This window comes from Trematomus bernacchii, unplaced genomic scaffold (genome assembly GCF_902827165.1).
Source record: "Trematomus bernacchii unplaced genomic scaffold, fTreBer1.1, whole genome shotgun sequence".
In the NCBI taxonomy this organism is placed as follows: domain Eukaryota; kingdom Metazoa; phylum Chordata; class Actinopteri; order Perciformes; family Nototheniidae; genus Trematomus; species Trematomus bernacchii.
In genome coordinates, this window is record NW_022987869.1 from 1,905,773 (window position 1) to 1,927,359 (window position 21,587).

The 21,587-nt window shown below is 42.5% G+C and overlaps 1 protein-coding gene across 1 annotated transcript; it reads left to right on the top strand.

The window, feature by feature from the left end:
* Positions 1–1,074: 1,074 nt before the first annotated feature.
* scaf1 (SR-related CTD-associated factor 1) lies at positions 1,075–13,552 on the top strand. The gene is given in 7 exon segments (XM_034113625.1): positions 1,075–1,250; positions 4,197–7,601; positions 7,603–7,685; positions 8,136–8,218; positions 10,517–10,798; positions 11,550–11,678; positions 12,640–13,552. Coding segments are annotated over 6 exon segments (4,044 nt in total). The 5' UTR covers positions 1,075–1,250; positions 4,197–4,293; the 3' UTR covers positions 12,799–13,552.
* Positions 13,553–21,587: the final 8,035 nt, after the last annotated feature.

A 21,587-nucleotide genomic window follows, 5' to 3' on the forward strand; every position in this document is an offset into this window, starting at 1 on the left:
TTACCTACACATTTACACAGATGGTTCTAAGAACAAGGAAGAGTGTGTTGGAGTTGGTATATACATCCCAGACTTTAAAATATCTATCTCAAAAAGAGCGTCTGATAAATTATCAGTGTACACAGCAGAAATGCTTGCTGTAATAATAGGATTACAGTGGGTTGAAGAGGTCAGACCAGATAGGGTGGTGATGTGCACAGATTCATTGTCCATATTACAAAGCATACAATCAACAACAACTGCCAGAGAAGACATTCTCATAGAACTGAATCATAGCCTGTTAAGACTGCACAGAGGCGGTATAGATCTGCAGTTCTGCTGGGTGCCTGCACATGAGGGGGTGAAAGGGAACGAGTGTGCTGATAAATTAGCAAAAAGTGCACTACAAAAGGAAATCACATTACCAGTTCAACTTGGTAAAGGAGAAGGAAAAGCAGTAATTAAGAAAAAGGGGATGGAGATCTGGCAGAAAAGGTGGGAGAAAGACCAGAAAGGCAAAGACTATCATCAAGTGCAAAAGACAATTACAATTCATATTTATAAAGAAAGAAACAGAAGGGAGGAAATCACGATCGCTAGACTCAGAATAAATCACACGGCTTTGAATGGTACGCTGTATATCATGGGGAAAAGTGACAGTGACAAGTGCGGGAACTGTGGAGTAAAAGAAGATGTAGAACATATCTTGTTACATTGTGACATCTATAAAGCGGAAAAACTAAAGGCTAAAGTTTTAGAGGCAGAGAGGGAGTGGAGTGTGGTTGGTGTTTTGGGAACAAAAGGAGAGGGAGTAAGAGCTACCAGAAAGGCACTGTTTACATTCTTGAGTGAAAATGGGGTAGGAAAAATAATTTAACATTAGGTCAGGAAAGAATATAGATTTTTATTTTTATTTTATTTATTTCATGTTTTTTGTTGATTTATTTATTTATTTTTGATTAGATCATAGGTTAAAGAGTTGGTATGATATTTATTCATACTCATGTACAGTAGGTGGCGGTATGCACCTTTTAAATTGTTTGCAATCCGCCAAAAACGAAGAGAAGAAGAAGAAGAAGAAGGAGCTGATTTTTGGACCGCAACCCCGGTTTGTGGGGAAGGAAGATGGCGGCGATGGATGAAACTGGATTGCTTTTGCGCTATTAAAACGGCAAAAAAGCAGTTTTTGCCCCTTATCACGGTTCATCAAATGTAATGCAAGACGGCAGCGTTAATCTCCTGCTACAGATAACGGGACTACAGGACTAAAGGTAAACCAGCAGCACACTGTCTCTGACCCTCTCGCGACCGTAAGCCTGCATGAGCTACTGTAAGAGAAATGGTGAAGCTAGCTAGCTAACTGAATGCCTCCGTCTTTATAGAGTTTGTATCCAAACAATGCAGCGTTCAAAGCGACAACTACAAATATGAAACACTAGCTCACCCGGACACAACATGTTAGGTGTAATATTTTACAATAAAAGAGTTAGAAAATACACAGGTCAGGGAGGCAGTGAACGCTACACAGGGCAGTACACGGTACACAGCAGGAATACAAGTAATTTGCTAAACGAGAAAAATCGATACATACACAGGTTATTAGCTTAAATCAGGGGTGTCAAACTCAAATACACAGTGGGCCAAAAAACCGGTACTAGTCGAGGGCCGGACTGGTTCAATGTTTATTGCTAAACTTATTGAAATTAACTTATTGCACTTATTAAACCTGGAACTAACAAAGCTTAAATGATTGCCAACATTAAACATGAAATAATCAGTTGCATTCATTTCTTATGGCTCTATCTGCAGCTTTTCCCGAGTCATTTCTTATGATTACATTTTTCCACAGGCCAATAACAGCTTCAAAAAAACAATTTCCCTCAAAGAAAAAAACAAACATGCCCTGTTGTCGTGAGAGAAAAAGTGCAGAAGGAAACATCCATGTAAACTCAGTTTGCTGCGCTGTGATGCTAGTTCAAGCCAGATACTTGGCATCTCATCTTGGGTGCAAGTTCATCAATGTTTTGGCTCAGGCTCTGAGCTGAGGAAATCCTCAGGATTGAGTGAAGGTGTGCGTGCAATATACCAGCGGGCTAGATCTAATAGTAATTAAAAATTATCCTGCGGGCCGAAATTAAATCCACCAAGGGCCTGATTTGGCCCCCGGGCCTTGAGTTTTACACATGTGGCTTAAAGTGGACCTATCATGCTATATTTGAATAATATAGTGTAGGAACATACCTATATAAGGCATATTTATACTTTTTTTTTTTTTAAATACCAAACAGATCATGCATTTTAGCCATGCCTCATTTTGCTCAATTTGACATTTTTTAGCTCTGTTTTTGCAAGGGCAGATTCTGTGAGAACAGCACCATCTACAGGCCTGGCATATATACTACAACGTCTCCAGCGCTTTCGAACGGCAATGGCCGTGGCTGTCTCCTCCTGATTGGTGGAGTTGGCCCAATAGCCGTAGCGCCACTGTCCTGACGTCAGGACAGTGTTCAAATCTGGATCAGTTTTTATCAGATCCGTTGCAGCCCCTTTTTTAGAGATTTGGGTATGGAGGAAAATAGAGAGGGTTGTGTTTTCTGACACTTGGTGAGTTCCCTGGAACACCGGGGACACATATTCATGTATAAAAGACGTACAAAAGTGCATTTTGCATGATAGGTCCCCTTTAAATATACAGGCTATGGTTATTACCTTATACGCACAGTCTATGTTTACTACCATGTACAATCTGGTTAGACCACGTTTGCATGAATGTTTTGTCCCAAATTTGACTGATTCTGCTAACATGATAAACATAGACAAACAGGTATAAGTTACTAATTCAAGGCTGGCCTGATATTTTTCAAACTACCAAAATTAATGTGTAATTTATTAACCATCATGATAATTGAAATAAAAGTGTAATTAAATGTTTGATTGCTTCACTCTTCTGTCCACAATGACGATGAATTCTAATTAATGATTGCAGGTAACTATTTTAATAAAAAAATACTTTATGCAAAATATTCACAACTTGTTCAACTTTCAAACATGTTGAATACAAAACGTAGCTTAAGGAACACCACCCAAATCAGTAATCCCCCTAAAATGTCGATTTAGACATTTTACAACAGTATGCGTAAAATGTGCTTTAGCTAGTTATTTCATAAGATGGGAAATGCTTGATAAACACCCTCATTTACATGCGTTTGTTGACCACGACCAGTTGTTATTAAAGGCCACATGGTCCATCACTTTAAATGTTGAGGCTGCAAGGTATTGTGGGATGGCATTGAAGCTCCTTCCGCATCATCTAAAGCAGGGGTGGGGAACCTCCGGCCTCCGGGCCGTATACGGACAGCAAGACCATTTGGTACGGCCCTCGAGGTAATTTATAAACACACGCAAAAAAGAAAAAAATTAAAGAAATCTAGACCGCAAAATAATTAAACAAGCGAGTGCCTGTTTTTCCTGGCCACGGTCAGGGTCCTTGAACACAACACGAGCCTAACGTGTCATCACGTGGTATATGTCTCGTCTGACAGGGGTGTAGTGCTGACTGAGAGCACCAGAACGCCGCTCCGGCACTTCAGAAATTGCAGTACCCATAAGGAGCCGTACACATGCCGCAGTTTTTGCGTGGCTGTGTCTTTAGTTGAAAGCCCAGTGGCGATCTGTTCATCAGGCAGCAGCACTCTGCGCAGCCTGCGCTGCTGGCTTCCTCCAAGTTTACAGTAAAACAAACTGGTGGTGTGACCAATGGCCATTTACAATTATTAATACTATTACTATTACTATTATTAGCATTAGTCTATATTTTGGTTGAAACTAAGCCAGGAAAAAAAAGAAAAACATAAATAATAATACAAAAATATATAAATCAAATCAAATTTTAAAAATAATTTTCGATTATGAAGACTGTAACGAAAAATCGAATAATCGCTGGCATCCCTAATAGATACTACCCCAGCTACTAAACTGTAATGGAAACGCAGCATAAAGTGAGCCTGGCCTACCAAGGCCTAACTATACCGTACTAAGCCGTGCGAGGCCCTGCAGTGGAAATGCGCCATTAGAATGTTGCATTTTTCCAACCTCAAATCCCTTGTTTGTTTGCTTACAAATTGTAATTGATCCAAATTAGCTTGCTCATATCCCTGCATTGTCATTCTCTCACTCCTGAAGTGTTCACAAATGCACTGCATGTGTTTGTCTTACAGGTTATTCCTGGATTCCATTTCTGTGACGTATCCTTGTTGGGGCTTCAAACCGCAGGGTCCCGCTGTCTGACTTTTGCCCCACTAGTTTTCCTGGCCCATGGACTTGAGTCCAGCATCAGGCTTCAAAAGAAGGCCCCTTGCTTCCTCTTCCCCGAGTGGAGATAAAGAGATTGCCAGGAGCCCTACTCCCTGCTCGCCATCCTTGTCTCCATCATCTCCTTCATCTAATCCGTCTTCTCCCTTATCTACATCCTCCTCTGTTTGCATTAACTTAGGTTATCAGAGCCATGTAAAAGGACAGACCCAAGGGACAGAAGTGGCCAAGGTGTCCTCCACTTCTGCCTCTCTAGCAAAGCAGTCCCTCTCCTTAACTACACCCAACACCACCTCCGTAGAATCCTTGCCTCACGCTTCAGTGCAACCAGGTGTTGATTGTGAAGAAGAGGGCAAGAAAATGGACATGTATGATCCTTTCAATGAAATTGAGGGGGTGAAGGGGGAGGAAGGGGAGAAATATGACCCCTTTGACCCCACTGGTTCCCCAGAATCAGACTCTGATGGAATTACAAAAGTCAGGGGGGTGAAGAGAAATGCTGAGAGAGGTGATGAGGAAGGAGAGCAAAAGGAAGAACCTCCAGATTCCACTTATACCTTGGCGGACCTGCAAAGCCCCAGACCAGCCACCCGACTCCCTCTCAGGAGGAGAGTGGACTGTAGCACCGCAAAAGCTGGGGAGCATAGGGAGAGTGCTGAGTCTGATCACTCCGAGATAGAGGAGGGGGAGATAGTTGGAGCTACCGACAGGAATGGAAACAATAAAAGACCAACAACTGGAGAAATTATCCCACTTAATTCTCCCAGTGTCTCCTTTTTTGGCTCAAAGCCAGAGCGCATCCTCCGGATGCTGGACGGGGACGGCTTTGTGTCTGTGTGCACAGAGAGCAGCTGGGACGTGGACATGGAGCCTGAGGACGAGCCTGTGGTAGGAGTGGAGGATCTTAGGAGGAAGCTGGTCAACAGGCGAAAGGAAAGATATCTATCTTTTCCTTCTCCTTCCCCTATCTCTCCTCAGCCACTGCCTCCTCCCTCGAATCCTCCATCTTCCACTCCCCCTCTCACACTTCCGGTACAACAAGGCATCAAGAACCATAGCAAGTCCTCCAAGATTTCCAAGGACCACGACCAACCGAAAAGCAAGAATAGGAAGGCAGGGGACAAGGAGGAGAGAAGAAAAAAGAGTAGGAAGGACAAAGAGGGATGTCGGGAGAGGAGCAAAGAAAAGGAAAGAGGCCATAAGTCCGGGAAGGAGGTCAAACAAAGAAGGAGCAGCAGGAGCAGTAGCCGGAAGAGAAAGAAAAAAACGCTTAGCAGCCCAGAGCTCTCAAGATCCTGCAACTCTACAGGAAGGGGGAGGCACACCAGACACTCCTTTTCAAGCCTATCTCTAGAAATAGACAGAGAAAAAGATAAAGACAGAGAGAGAGAAAGAGGAAGAGAGAGAGACAGGGATCGAGACAGAGAGCAAAATCAGACCACTAGCCAAAGAAGAGATGAGAGAGTTAGAGATTCTAACTCCAAAAGTAAAGACAGACAAAGAAAAATAAGACAACACTCAAGCAGCAGAGAGCGAGGCGTTCCAAAGAGGTCTAAACCAAGCAGGGAGAAGAGGGACGGAGAGAGAGACGGAGAGCATGAGAGGGAGCGACGTCTGGACGGTCGTCCTGTTGTTCCGCCCTCTATCCAAGACCTCACTGGGTCTGACCTCTTTGCCATCAAGAGAACCATCACAGTCACCACCACCACAACCACCACCACAGTACCTGGCTCCCCACGACTGGCCCCGGACTCTCCCTGTCGGCCCACACAGGACTCTGACAAGCCCCACAAGAGGAAGAAGAAGAGGAAGTGGCACTCAGCTGGAGAGATGGAGGAGCAGGGAAGTTGTCACAGCCAATCACAATCACTTTCACCACCAAGGTATCAGAGCTACGAGTCAGACCACTATTCAGATAAATTGGAGATTGATGTGTTGTCTTTGGATGGAGAGGCTTTGGACTCGGACTACCCATATTTGGAGGATACACCCCCTGCTGCCCTGCCCCCAGAACAAACTATTGCCAGCCCCAAAACTAAAACTATCCCCAAGACTGGACGACATCACCCGAAAAAGAAATCTCATACATTAAAAAAAATGGCCAAATCTCAATCCTCCTCTTCCAATAAAACCAAAAGTAAATGCCTCTCCTCACTGACAGTCACTTCAGGCCCTGCCTCCACCTCATCTGGCCTGCCCTCAACAAAGAGAGCCAGGAAGGTGGTGAAGGCAAAAAACCGGGACAAAAGCAGCAGAAAAGATTTGTCTCACTCTGGCAAATCAAAGAAAGAAAGTGGCGTTAGTCGGAAAGGCAAGCTTCAGTCAAAAGTGTCTGTGCTAGTGCGTGAGGGTGTGAGCAGCACCACAGGGGCTTCAGTGGGCTCTGGGAAGCTTGGCATGGATCTCATCGGGCCAGGAGGAACAGGAGGGGGGACTGGGAGCTCTGTGGTGGGTGGCTCAATTGCAGTAGTTTTCTGCAGGGACAATGAGAGCAGGTCTCCGTTCCTCAAACCGTGCTCGGAGCCCCTATCACGCAGTAAAGATATGGCCAGTATGGGGAAGCGCAGCAGCCTTGCTGCACCACAATCCTCATTGTCCAGTCCTTCAGGACTGAAGTCCAAGAAAACTAAAGCCAGCTCCATCACATCCACCTCCTCCTCCGCCTCCTCCCCCTCATCATCTCTGACAACTAAGCGCCGTCGTCGCCTAGCCAAGAAGACAAGAGAGAAAGCTGGAGTTTTAAGGTTGACTGCTGGAGACGGAAGCCAAACCAAAGCCCTATCTGAAGGCTGGGGGGGGGTCTCTGTAGATCAGTCAGCCAGTGGGGAGGGTAGCAAGTCAGTCAGTCCACATACTAGCCAAGCTGGCCCTTTACCATGTTCTTCCTCCTCTTCCTCTTCTTCCTCTTCTACCAGTGTGCTCCCACCCTCCTCCTCCCCCCCGCACACGCCTCCACCCTCCATGGCTCCTCTACGGGACACCAGGGAGTCTTCCCCAGACTCTCAGACTGTGGACAGCAGCTGTAAAACCCCAGACCTTTCTTTCCTAGCTGAAGACTGTCCATCTCAAACAAGCCCCACGCCCCAGGCATCCAGTCCTTCAAGCCTGCCCCCCTCCCAGGGAGCAGGTGTCAGCATTGCCTTGTCTACACCCACTGTCAAACCCCTTTCCCTAGATGATACACCCAAACCCCTGGCCTCCCCTCCTTGCTCATCCTCTACAGCAAGCTGTGGTCCGACTTCCATTTCTCTGCCTCTGTCCTCGGCAGACCCCTCCTCCTCCTCTGTGTCTTCCTCATCTGCTAGTAAGCCTCACCCCCCCCCCTCCAGAATCGCCTGCCCTCCCCTGGAGTCTGCAGACCGGAGTAGACTGTACCACTGGAGGAGTCCTAGCATGTGAGTTTTCTCCACAGATGTCATTAGGAAACATGCACACCTTGCAGTACAGTAAACCTCCACTCATTTGATTGTATTTCTTGTTCATATAAAGAGAGAGTTCAGAGGCTTAAAACTTCAAATGTCAACCCTGTGACAGGAAATGAGTAATAGTCTTCTAACCTTTAATATTTGTAAAAGATCAAATGCACTTTGATCTGCAGCCACACACCAGTGTAGCTTCATTTAGAAAACAATACAAAAGAAACATGGTAGTTTACCTATTTCAAGTATCTTCAAGTTATTTCCAAAGCATGTAGAAAACAGATCCTTCAATAATAAATTCAGCATGCAGTTCATGTTCTTTCAAATACATTCTTAAACAGACAACAACAAAATATGACTTATATGTTATTTGAATCATGAATGTATAGCCCCAAAGGTGTAAATATGCTTTTGCTGAATTTTCAGTGACTGCTCTGCTCTTCAAAATGGAGGAGGCCAATATCGCCAGCAGAGCGAAAGCTCAAGAGTTCATTCAAGCAACAAGCCAGGTGAGTGTGGGTCTGTGACGGTCAGTGGGTCAGTGACGGTCAGTGGGTCAGTGACGGTCAGTGACGGTCAGTGGGTCAGTGACGGTCAGTGACGGTCAGTGGGTCAGTGACGGTCAGTGACGGTCAGTGACGGTCAGTGACGGTCACTGGGTCAGTGACGGTCAGTGGGTCAGTGACGGTCAGTGGGTCAGTGACGGTCAGTGACGGTCAGTGGGTCAGTGACAGTCTCTCTGTCCCAAGCCGGCATTCTCCTCTGTCTTCTTTTGATTTTGTTGGTTTTATCTTATTAAAAGGAACCTTAAGGGCTTTAAAAACATGTCTTTAATTGACCTGTTTTCCAGTGTTAAAGAAAATCAAAGGCAAATAAAGCACTGAAATGTGAGACGACCTGGAACAACTACAGCGCAAGACAATAGCCAACACACTTCAACATGATTCATAATCCAATAAAACATTTGACTATCATTAACATTTTAGCTGGGCAGTTTTCAGGGATGCAAACTTGTGTCTTTCAGAGAAAATGTTTCTAGTTTGAATCCAGAATTGGTCCCCTACCTACGTGAAGGGGGATTGATGTGTTATACCAGAGTTCACCAGCATTCAGCTAAATGGAATAATACATTTACAAAAGTAATTGACATTCACATTTGCATATAAGCCAAGGTGGAATTAACTCGCCTTAATACACAAGTTACATTTCTTTATTCTATTTGAGTATTTTCAGTCTTTTAGACTTAAAGAGTCTGTTTATTGTTATCCATATGCGATGTACCTTATATTAGTAATGGAAATAGTTTAGTGGGGGTGCAGAAGGCTCCAGCGGCAGGACTCTACAGGAGTATGTAGATCCACTGTGAACTCGCATGGCAATGTCTTCATTTAAGCTTTGAGCACCAGGAAAAGCACTATATAAATGTAATTTATTATTATTATTTACCGAATATACACTATAAAGACAAAAGTATTGGGCCATCTACACATTACACCTACAGGAGCTTTTGACACATCCAATTCCAAATTCTTAGGCATTAATATGAAGTTGGTCCCCCTTTGCAGCTACAACAGCTTCCACTCTTCTGGGAAGGCTTTCTAAGATTGTCTGTGGGAGTTTTTGCTCATTCATCCAGAAGAGCATTTGTGAGGTGAGGTCAGACACTGATGAGAGCTGGCTCTCCGTTCTAGTTCATCCCAAAGGTGTTCAATGGGGTGGGGGTCAGGGCTCTGTGCGGCCAGTCAAGTTCTTCCACACCAAACTCATCCAACCAGGCCTTTATGAACCTTGCTTTGTGTTCCAGCCTTCCCCAAACTGTTTCCACAAAGTTGGAAGCATAGAATTGTCCAAAATGACTTGGTAAGATGAAGCATTAAGACTCCGCTTCACTGGAACTAAGGGGCCTAGGCCAAGCCCAGACAAACAGCCCATAGCATTATCCCTCCTCCACCAAACGTTACAGTTGGCACAATGCAGTCCGGCAGGTAACGTTCTCCTGGCATTCACCAAACCCAGACTCGTCCATCAAAGAACAGATAGAGAAGCGTGATTGGTCACTCCACAGAACACATTTCCAACGCTCCAGAGTAACCCCCCCCCCCCCCCAATATTACCACTTACAGTTGATCGTGGAATATCTAGGAGAGAAGAAATGCCACACACTGACTTGTTCAGCGGTAGCATCCTATCACAGTACCACGTTCTAATTCAGTGAGCTCTTTAGAACCACCCATTCTTTCACAAATGTTTGTAAAGGCAGGCTGCATGGCTAGGTGCTTGATTTTATACACCTGTGGCCATGGGACTGAACGAAACATCTACATTCAATGATTCAGAGGAGTGTCCCAATACTTTTGTCTATATAGTCAGGGGTGCACATCACTTTTTTGCCCTGGTTCTCAAAGGAGCACCTGGAGATGTTGCTTGGTGCGCATCCTTAAAATGAAATAAACCGGACCTTTTGAGGGGTACTTGACTTTATGAACGGGGGGGGGAGGTACGCTAGTGAGCACGCTCATTAAGCCTCGCAGCAGGGTTACTGTGCGGATCGCATAAAGCAGACCCTTTATGCGATAGCGAGGGGTAGAGCGAGGGATCGCAGATGCCGTGGCGCTCGCGGACGGATTAAAAAAAATTAAACCTAAATGGCTCGCGAATTATACTTTGACGGCCGTTAATATACCAGACTCTCTCTCTCTCTTTCTGGACAGTTACAGAAAAAGACAGCCTAAATATTTGTATAGAAATGTACTGGGAGGGAAAGCAGGTCCACTGAGCCATTGCTTTTTCTCATGTTTGTCATGCAGATCCTCTCGCAGGCCAATCAGAGCCAGGCCCAGCAGCTGGCTCCTTCCTCCTCAGCCTCATCCTCACAGATCCCCCCTCCTCCCTCTCTACCCCCCCATTCTGGTCCGAGTCCAGCCCAGTTCATCCTCCACAGCTCCAAAACTCCCCCCCTTCTCCTTCACCCCTCCATGGGTGGTGGGTGTGCACAGACCCCGCCCTCCATCATGCATGGGGGGCTGTCTGGCCTCACTGGGAGCTTTGGAGACACTGGCTGGGACCTTGAGAGTAAAGACCCTGATAAGGTAACGTTGATCAGGACGCTTTGCTTCCCATTATGTCATATGTTCCACTCTACATTGTTCAGCTTGATCAGCTAAAGTGATTTCACTCTTATATGTTATCTTGTTACTTAACTTGCATAACTTCAAAAAGAATCATACCTCTTTGAACATAAATGCATTACAGAAAGTGTAGCTGCAGCTATTGTCACATTCAAGTATTTGACTGATTTAGTCATTGTAAGTAAAAGGCACCTAAGATCAATAAAGTAGACAAAGTTTGTTTAAGATCACAACAGCAACACAGAATCCAATGTTTCATACCTGTCGACATGAGTGTGAAGGAAACAAAGCTTTCGCACTGAAACAAACTTGTAATTATTTGTATTATATATAATAAAATATAAACCCAATATATCAGTATTAGGGATCGGTTTGAAAATTGCCACAATCTTCCACTTGGACTGAAGAACGAACTGATTAGATTTTAGTGATCAAGGATCAAGATCACTGTGACCTCACCAACCACATTTTGGGCCGTAGCTTAAGAATTCATGTGGTAAATATGACCATTTACACTAATGTCTAATTCAAATAAATGCCAAGTGAAGCGATTTTTGGTCGGACTTGGATTTAAGTGCAACTTCCTTAGTTTGATGCCTGTTACTTGTTTTGATCCTAAATAGCACTTGTTTTTGTGTTTGTTAAAGCAACATTTGAAATTGTTGTATTCTAATATAATGAATTGAACATGTCGTTTGCCCAAATTGCCCAGTACCTGAAGAAGCTGCATACCCAGGAGCGGGCAGTGGAGGAAGTGAAGCTGGCCATCAAACCTTACTATCAGCGCAAAGACATCAACAAGGACGATTACAAAGACATCCTCAGGAAAGCAGTGCATAAGGTCAGCCCAACACACACACACACACACACACTGAGCGACACAAAGTGCAGCAGAACACTTCAATGAGTGCCTCAATGCATGTGTTGCTTAATGTTGTTCGAATAGGGTTATGTTACTAAATGAAGTTTTAAGTAATGCTTAACTTGCCCAGCCTTAGTTTTTAACGCGTTAATATCGCATTCATTAAATAACACCAAACACAGGCATTAACCATTTTTTTAATTAATATTACATTACATGTCACTTGTTAGACGCTTACATACATTCAGTACTGTGAGCAATTTGGGGTGAAGTGTCTTGCCCAGGGACACAACGACATGCTGACTGCAGTGGGACTCAAACTTGCTATCCCCTGATTCAAAGTTCAGCGTACTATCCCACTGAGCCACAGCCTCCCCTACTATTATTAACACGTCTCAACCAATGAGAGCATTTGGGGCGGGCTTAAGACTGCTTAAGAGTTGATAGAACCAGAGTTATTTGGAACCACTGCAAAGTTGAGTTCTCTTATCTTTGGACTCTGAGGGGAACTTCTATAACACGTTAAAGCCCTGGCAGTGGCAAATAGCTCTGGTTTTATATTTGATTACATTAATTAATGTCTAAGTTGAGATTTACAATAAATATTTGAACTGCTACTGTGTAAAGGGGATACTGCTGTTAAAAAGCACCCTATTGTTTAAAGTGTTTGCAAACCAAATGTTATTGTGCTTTTGTTCATATGGCAGTACTTTTAAAATAAAAGTGAGCAATACACCACTTTTGAATTTATTATTGAATTTTGCGCATAACACATTGATCGTAGAAGATTATGTGATAACTCGTGATGAAACATTTAGATCGTTGCCCATCACTATTAAAAACAAAAGCACTATTACTACATATTCCTACAATGAAACAACATCAACAAAATATAAACCAATTACTTTGATATAAAACAGGCACTGTGTCAATTTCTCAGATTTGTCACAGCCGCACTGGGGAAATCAACCCTGTCAAAGTCAGCAACCTCGTGAAGCTGTACGTCCAGCGCTACAAATACTTCCGGAAACATGGACGCAAAATGGATGAGGAAGAGAGAGAGGACAGGGAGCCAGGAGCAGTGTATTCCTCTGCCTGATACAAGACTGACCCTCACCGCCGCCTTCTTCTCTTTATTGTTGTCATAGCCAACTTTTACATGCTTTTTATCTTATCTCTATGATCTCACTGTAAATATGTCTTTCATAGAAAATGTATCATGTATACAATGTTCGGGAAGTAGTTCCTATCATGTACGCCCCTGTGATGTAATACCGCCCGGTACACCTACTTTGCAATAAATTCTGCCTTTGTGAAGCTCATATTTTATTTAGTTGACTGTCCGTGAGAAGCTTCGCAGTGGTAGCACTAATTGCAAGGCTTTTTTCAACAGCATTAGAAAAGATGTTCATAATACTTTGTCTACCCCATCACTGTGTATCAAATATAAAACCGAGATGAGATGTATACCCAGTTACACATACCAAACGATGTTGTAGAATATTGTAAGGACACTCAGTGGCGGTTCTAGCTGATATGGTGCCCTGGGCGGTGCACCTCCCAAATTACACAAAGGACTTTTCAGTACAATTACCTTTGAGGTGTTTGCTAAATTAAGTTGACTGTTAACGGTTATAGTGGTTGTTTATAAAAAAATTATTGCAGGGCTACACATTATCGTTCTGAAGTAAGACTGTTTGAAATGATTCCAATGTAAGTTGCTGAACTGACGACGAAACACAGGCAGCTAACAAACAGCAATGGAGTTAAGGTTACCGGCATCATTTAATGAAAAGCTTAATAAAGCCCAACTAAATAAATGAGATGTTACAGGTGCATACTACATACCTTTATCTTTTGAGCGTTTCTCTTCTTTCCTTTTCTTTCTAAACTGGGCACCTGATGCCTTGTGCCTTTTTTTTCTCCATCACCGTAGGTATTCATTTTTGACCCGAGAATCAATGCATAGCGTAACACTGTCAACTACATGTCAAGACTATACCAAGTTGCCATAGTCAGTTTTTAAATAATTATTTATTGTTTCATACAACCCAGGCCAGGAAAAATATATATCTGCAAAACTATTTATATTGTATGAATGAATTTGGTGGCATTTCGAGGCGTGAGATTATTTTTACTAACTTTATAAACATCGAAAGTGATTATTTGATAGAGATAGTTTACCCGCCGCCCCCTCCTCTCTCCCCCCAATAGTGAGGGGACCTGAGATCACCCCCACCCTTCTTTGAGTGTGAGACCTTCCATCCAGCTGTCTGCTGTCAGGGCGGCTGCGCACCCGCACCCCCTTCTACCAACACCAACAACAATACACTATATGAAATTACGTTCATATTGCAGATAAAACTTTTTTTTTTCATTGCGCTTGTGCCGCCCTGGGCAGCCGGCCTGGGCGACTGCCCATGTCGCCCATATCAATATCCTCCACTGAGGACACTACACCACATGTCCCCTCTATTCCCTGTCTGTCAGTCTTTGCAGACGGTATAATGGTTAAAATACAATGACCTCTCTGCTGTCTATTTTGTGTGCATGTGTTACTGAGGTTAAAATAATGTTGCAAAATCTCTTTTTTAAATATAATTGTTTGAAAGAACAGTACTTTATTCATATAGTAAATTTTTTGTATTTGCTTTACATGTCCCCAGGAACATAAATATACTTGGTAATTAATCTACTCCAATTAATCTAAAGTTAGAACAAGTGTTGTTCTGTATTGCTGACCGTAGGCATAAAGTAGCACAGTTACAGATAGAGTAATTAAGATAAGGTAAACATATATTCATCGCAAGAGGGTATATGCAGGTATTGCAGCAGAGCATGAACTGTACTATAAGTACTGTGGGGGAAACTTCTGAAGCAATTGGAAACGACTCAGAGAGACACGAGGAGAGCTGGAGCTTTGCTGGCAAACACTGACGGTTTATTTTGAGTTACGGCCGAAGAATTGACAAGACAGGTGGTGTGCCACGAGGTGACACAGCGGTTGCTAAACCAATTCTGAAGAACTCTTCTGCAGCTCGAGGTTTTAACTAGTTCGGAGTGTAATAATCCACATTCTTTATCAGTGAGACTAAAGCATTATGGACCCTGAATCTAACTAGAGCTCTCGTCCATAGGAAAGAATGTGCGCCAGGGAACCTACGTCCCTGAACAGTAAACTACCTCATGGCGGCTTGTGCTCTGTCATAGACTGGCAACAACAATGCGCCCAAGCTGCCCCTCCTAAAGAGAGATAGCAGCAATACCCAAGGCCGTAGAACTATGCCACGGGAAAAGAGACAGTAAAGAGAGAAAACGATGGACTGGGTCGAAGGTTGAATACGTAAGCAAATTATTCCCTAACAAGTACAGATACATTAAGATAAGTAATAATGTCATTCAAGATCATACAATTTAAAATTAAACTATAAGAGCCATTGCACTCAAAAAGATTAACGACTGAGAACATAGAATAGAAAGCACAGGCGGTGAAGCTGATTGTCCTAATACAATATCTGAGTGATCCTTTGAGGTGGTCTATCACCGTGTGACAAGAGTGCATTTCCTTTAATTATTTTGGAATTTAGCTCAGTTCTGATGTTTAAAAATCACTCTAATGGCGCTTTTCCACTGCAGCACGTAGCACGGTTTAAGCGGGCCGGGCCAAACCAGGCAGCTTTTTTTTGCTTTTCCACTAGGGGTAGTTCTGGCTCAGGGCTACTTTTTCACCTTTTTTCTGGCCCTCCAAAATCGAGGTTCTTACCGGGCCAACAACCGGGCTGAATATTCTAATAGGGGTGTAACGGTTCACAAACATTTCGGTTCGGTACGTACCTCGGTTTTTAGGTCACGGTTCGGTACGTTTTCGGTACAGCATAAAAAAATGATCACAAAACATAAAATATTTTTTGGGTTTTTTTAATTATTATTAAACTGTGAATAATGTATTCACTCAAATAAATACAAAATATAATAAAATAAACATTAAGGTGCAGCATTTCGATGAACTGAAATAATCTGTACTTGAACTGTATAGTACTAGTACTCAACTAAGCTGCCAGCTTGACATTAGGCTTGTCATTGTATTTTCATGTTTTTTTTAAGAAAAATTAACTTGTCCACATTGCTTGCCAAAAGGGCAGATCTGCTGGCACTAACAATGTCTCCTGCTGTGGAGAACACCCTCTCGCTAGGGACAGAGGTAGCAGATACAGCCAGGTAGCGCTTTGCTAACATGGCAACATAAGGATATTTGGCGTTTGTAATAGCTTTGGCCCGGTCTGAACTTGTTGCGAGTGGTGGAGGCTTAAATGCTAGTGGGAGTTGGGTTTGCACTTGGTGATGCCTTTTCAAATGAGTGTGCAAGTTTGATGTATTGCCAGCCACGTAACCAATTTTAGTTGAACAATGCCAACAAACAGCTTTGGTTCGGTCCACCTGTCTTTGTCCGTCATCCTTGTACGTAACAGCGAAACCAAAATGTTCCCAAACCGGAGACTTCAATGATGCTGGGGGATTTTCTAGCTCAACTTTATCTGCGTTCGCCATTTCGACAGTTCCTCAAATTACTGACTAAATTTGAACACATCCCTGTGACCAGCTCTTCATAGTATGCCTCTCGTCCAATGAAATTACTTGGTCGCTCTATGACGCGTTGAACCCAATGGGAGCAAATTACACTGAACGCTGCGACGCAGCACCTGAGATTACTTCCAAAAAGTTGTTCACGTTCTCAATTTTTTACGTTTAACGTTATATTCGTTCGGTACCGAAGGGCCCATACCGAATATTTTCGGTACGAATACGTATACCGTTACACCCCTATATGCTAAACTAGTGACGTAAACACTCTCGACTGCTGAATGGTCAGAGAGAATCGCTGGCAAGGGGGCTACAACTACAACAAGATGAACATATTTTACTGTGATTTAATAGTAATACACGTTTCAAAATGATGCCGAAGTAACAACATACTGATAACGGTCTGCAGACAAGACGGCAGGCGAAAAACCTTTTCAAAATGCGTGTTTTCTGAATGGAGATCGGATCGATCAGTCTAAGCTAACGTTGTATGCTCCGTCCACACTCACAACAACGGCCAATAGTATGAAGCTGCAGCGTCGGAGGCTGCACTCTCAGGACCGCACTCCCAGGACCCTAGTGGTTTTGCAACATCGCCACCTAGCGGATTGGATGACCGCAAAAGTAGACATTGTAATGCTTGTTATTAACCATCTAAAAATGCATGAAAATCGCAAAAGTAGACATTTACATGCATGAAAATATGTTTTTATCATTATTATATTTATTATTGTTTATTTTATTTATTTTTTACAACAACAATTTGTTGTTAATATCAAATGTATTTTGTATGTCAGATGTAAAAAGATAGTCTTTTATATTTGTCTTATCAAATTTGACATACAACGTAAATATATATATATATTGTAGTAATAATAATGATATCTATTTATAATTGTAAATGTATATTGTATGTAGACATACATTTATTATATATTTTTTTTTTGTTGTATTACACGTTCAAAATAAATCAAATCAAATGTGTCTTTGAAGAGGTGCTAGATTACTGAAAAACAACTGTTAGTGTGTTTATGCACCAGGCTGCAAAAGATAAACATGCAATTTGACCGAGAGGCATTTCAGTGCAGAATACATTTATTGGGCACAATTTCCACACTGTGGATTCTTCAATCTGCTGTTGGTCTGCTGTTGACCACCTTCTCCTGGGAGATATCCATTCTGGCACTCTGTCGTGGCACTCTGAACACTAGCTGAAGGGTTCCCTCGAGCAAGCTTCTGGCCTCCAGAGTCCTGGGGCCTCATTTATAAAGGGATATACGCTCAAAAAATGGCGTACGCCAGTTTCTACGCAATGTTTGCGATTTATAAAATACTAACTTGACGGGAAAATGTGCGGTCCTCCACGCAAACTCTAACCCATGCGTACGCACTAAGCACACAAACGGGAGAGACGAGAAACTGCGACACCGTTGGCAGAAGGAAGAATGGAGAGAAATATGTGGAAATAATACCATAAATAAAATGTTACCTCATTTATCAAATATGAATAATTCATTTTCAAACATTGATTAAAGCTAATCTTTAAATGATTAAACAAACGCCTGTTTGAGACTCCTCAGTGCACACAAAAACATAACTTGGAGAAATAAATAAATACGGATATGCTATTTAAAACCACCTCGAATATGTTGTGTTAATGTTATGAAATGTTTTCTCATAAATGATGCGGTAAGCAGGAGGACAGAATTACGTCTAAACTGACGCCGTTTTGCATTTCTATAGGTTGTAGATACGAGCATGGTTTTATATACTATCACGTTTAATCGTGTTTTATGCCGTTTGCCAAGACTTGATAAGTCGCTCGTAAAACACAGGAGGTATGGAAACTAAGAACACCATATGTGGTAAATTGTACAGCTAATATAACACAATCCATTAGTTGTATTTCCTTTAACTGGTGGATTATGGATATATAGTTGCTGATCGACAGCTGGAACACAAACCACCAAATACAACAAAAATAATGACTCCACTCCGGAGAGATTCCCCGATCATTTCTTACAGTTTCTCATCAAGGGGGTGTCTCCTGTCCCCGGGACAAACACACTGCCTGAGGAAGGTTATGTGTATTTTTTTTGTCATTAACTTTTTTCGGACCACTTATTTATATATTTTGGTGACGATCCGACCTCCATGCTGCTACTCTGGTTCAAACTGCATCCACCAAACAATATGATTTATCTCGACCTCCCCACAATAACCTAAATCTGACACGGTGTGAGATGTCTTTTTTAGCTGTTCTATCGTCATTTCCTGCGATCTTCTTCATGCAGTCAGTCAAAATGAATGAATGAATGGGCGTTTCTTTGACTATGTATAGGCAAATATGGGCGTTACGAGTCGATTGTGATTTATAAAGGGAAACAGGCGTAGGAAGTGCCGTACGCAATTCCCTCGCCGGTACGCAATGTTTTGTGAATCGGAAAATGGCGGAAAATGTATGTACCTATTTTTGTGCTTTGTACTACGTAAGCAACCTTCCTACGTCAATCCTACGCAAGGCGTTATAAATGAGGCCCCAGAAGGCAAACCTTTGGCCATGCCTTTGAAATAATAAGAACAAGATGTAATCTAAAGTATTGCATAGGGAAAGGCTAAGGCATTGGTGCACAATTGATATGCATTAATAATCTCAACAGATATTGCCATCCAGAGTCTTACAGCTCTTGTAAAGGCCCTGACACACCAGGCCGAAATCGGCCGTCTTGCGTTGTCTGGCGACAACGGGTTCCTTGTCGCCCAAAGTCAATTTGGTGTGTCCCGAACCCTCGGCCGTGACACGCCTTATTTGGCCTTTCACGGTCGACACAAGCTATCGGGCCAAGAAACCACTCTGATCAGCTGTTCAGCTAGCAAATGAGAAGCGAAACGGAAGTGAGGGACGTAAACAAACGATTAAAAAAGGCACAGGACAGCAGCTAAACACCAGCAGGTGATGCTTAAAGACATCAAACATAGCCCTTAAATGTCCTCTCTTACCTCCCACACATAGCAGGGACATCTCTGATATCGGCGGGAGCGTCCCCGGCTGTCCTCTGCTGAGAGCTCCGTGATTTGTTTGGTCAAGTCCGGTTTTTCATCTCATCGTAAATTTAGCAAGAAGTGGCCATTATTACATTGCTGACTCAATAAACTACACACCCGCCAGAACACTGCGATCATCAGATGCAGGTCTATTAACTGTGATTTTATAGTATGTCTGCACTTTATGTGCTCATTTCATCATGCATGTATTTTTATATTCTAAAACATGTTTTCGATGGACGAGAGTGAAAATGGAACGCACACGCTATTTGTTTGTTTATATCAGTCTGTTCTTCTTCTCTGTCTTCCGGTTGTTGCCTATTTTGAATGACGAATACACACTACCGCCGCCTGCTGGTAAGGAGAGTTATTGCCACTCACGCATGCGCAGTTCGTACGTGCTCGGCTGAAGTCTTTGCGGTGATTTCCAGTGTGACACGCGGCCAAGACGCAGGAGAACTCGTCGATGGAACTGTCGGTGTCGGGTGTCGGCGAGTTCTCTGGTGACTGCCTGGTGTGTCAGGGCCTTTACTGATGGTTTACTGATCTGTAGATGGTTAACCTAATATAACTAACAGATGTTCTATTGACATGCTACTGAGTTTGTTGAGAGATTGTAGATAATCTACAAGTGACCCTCAAAATAAAGTGTTACTGAAATTAAAACACACATATTGTTAAGGGCTTTCATACCCTTGTATTTCAAAACGCTCCATGAGAATAATAATAACTGACTAAAACACCTCATGCAATATTGCAAAACATGTCAGAATTATGAGACTGTCTGATAAACAGTAAACAGGCAGTCAGCACAGTTAAGATTATTTACAATGAATTCAAATAGTAATACAATGACTATTAAAGAAGCATTTACACTGAAGACAGAACTTATATTAGGCTACTGCTGATTTAATGTAGCGGACAGACAGATCATATTGACATGCTTTTGTCATCCTTTGAAGTTTAATTAATTAGCTGACTATAATTAATGATCAGAGTTGGGAAGTTTACTTTTTTTAAATGTAGTAGGTTACAGATGACTAATTACCCTGTTAAAAATGTAATACGTAATGTAACTGACTATGTAACTATTTGTATTGATAATCTAATGTTAATTATGGTTCTTTTATGTTTTTTGTGAGTCACTTTGGATAAAAGCCTCTGCTAAATAACATAACCATAACATACGGTTTCATTAAACAAATAAACAAAAAGGCTAACAGTTGGTTTTGCAGCGAGTCATCATAGGCTAACAGATGACATTTAGCACGTGTTGCTTGTATTGCTGTCCAATTGAATACACCAGAATAGTTGTTAACTTTAAACAAACAACATGATTCACATTACTCACACTCTTACTGTAATTAGTGATTAAATCAACAATTAATGTAGGACACCTAGTTGGGCTTGCCAAAATCACGCTACAGTTTCATTAAACAAATAATCAAATATGCTAACAAAACGAATGCTTTTGCTAATAATGCTTTTACCGAAAGCTATAGCTAATGAATAATTGTTTTTAGTGCCTTTAATACTGTTAGAAGCTATCATAAGCTAACAGATGTTTGTTTGTATTGCCTTAAGACTATCTTAGTTAATGTTAGCTAATCACAATTCATTTCAAGACACCGGAATTGTTATTAATGTTAAACAAATAAAACTTTAAAAGCACTTCACATTACTCACACTCTCTGCATTGTCATTCATATTCAGGTCTCCTGCTCGCTAGGTGGCAGTGTCACGAAAAACTAGGGTCCTGGGAGTGCGGTCCTGAGAGTGCAGTCTCCGACGCTGCAGCTTCATGCTACTCACAACGGCCTACAGACATAAATAAACCAGCGACTGTATTCGCCATGACACAGGCAGTGTGTGGTTTGTACTTGTTTAACTTTTGTCTAGTTTCTGAACAGATATGAGGAGCTGTGAGCTCTGAGTGCTAACAGCTAACGGCTGATGTTTTGGTTTTGTGGTTCGCATTGAAGATGACGTCACGGCAGTTTTACGCAGCGTCTCTCCGCCCGCCGCACAGCCGATCGCCCCGCCTACACTGCGTTACTATAGTTACTACCCCAGTTGGTAAACTGTAATGGAAAGGCAGCATAAAGTGAGCCTGGCCTACCAAGGCCTAACCATACTGTACTAAGCCGCGCTAGGTCCTGCAGTGGAAAAGCGCCATAAATCAGTTAATTTCAATTCTATTTGTGAATGAGGTTACCTTTTTTATTTGATAGGACATTTAAAATAACTTTCATTTTATTAAAT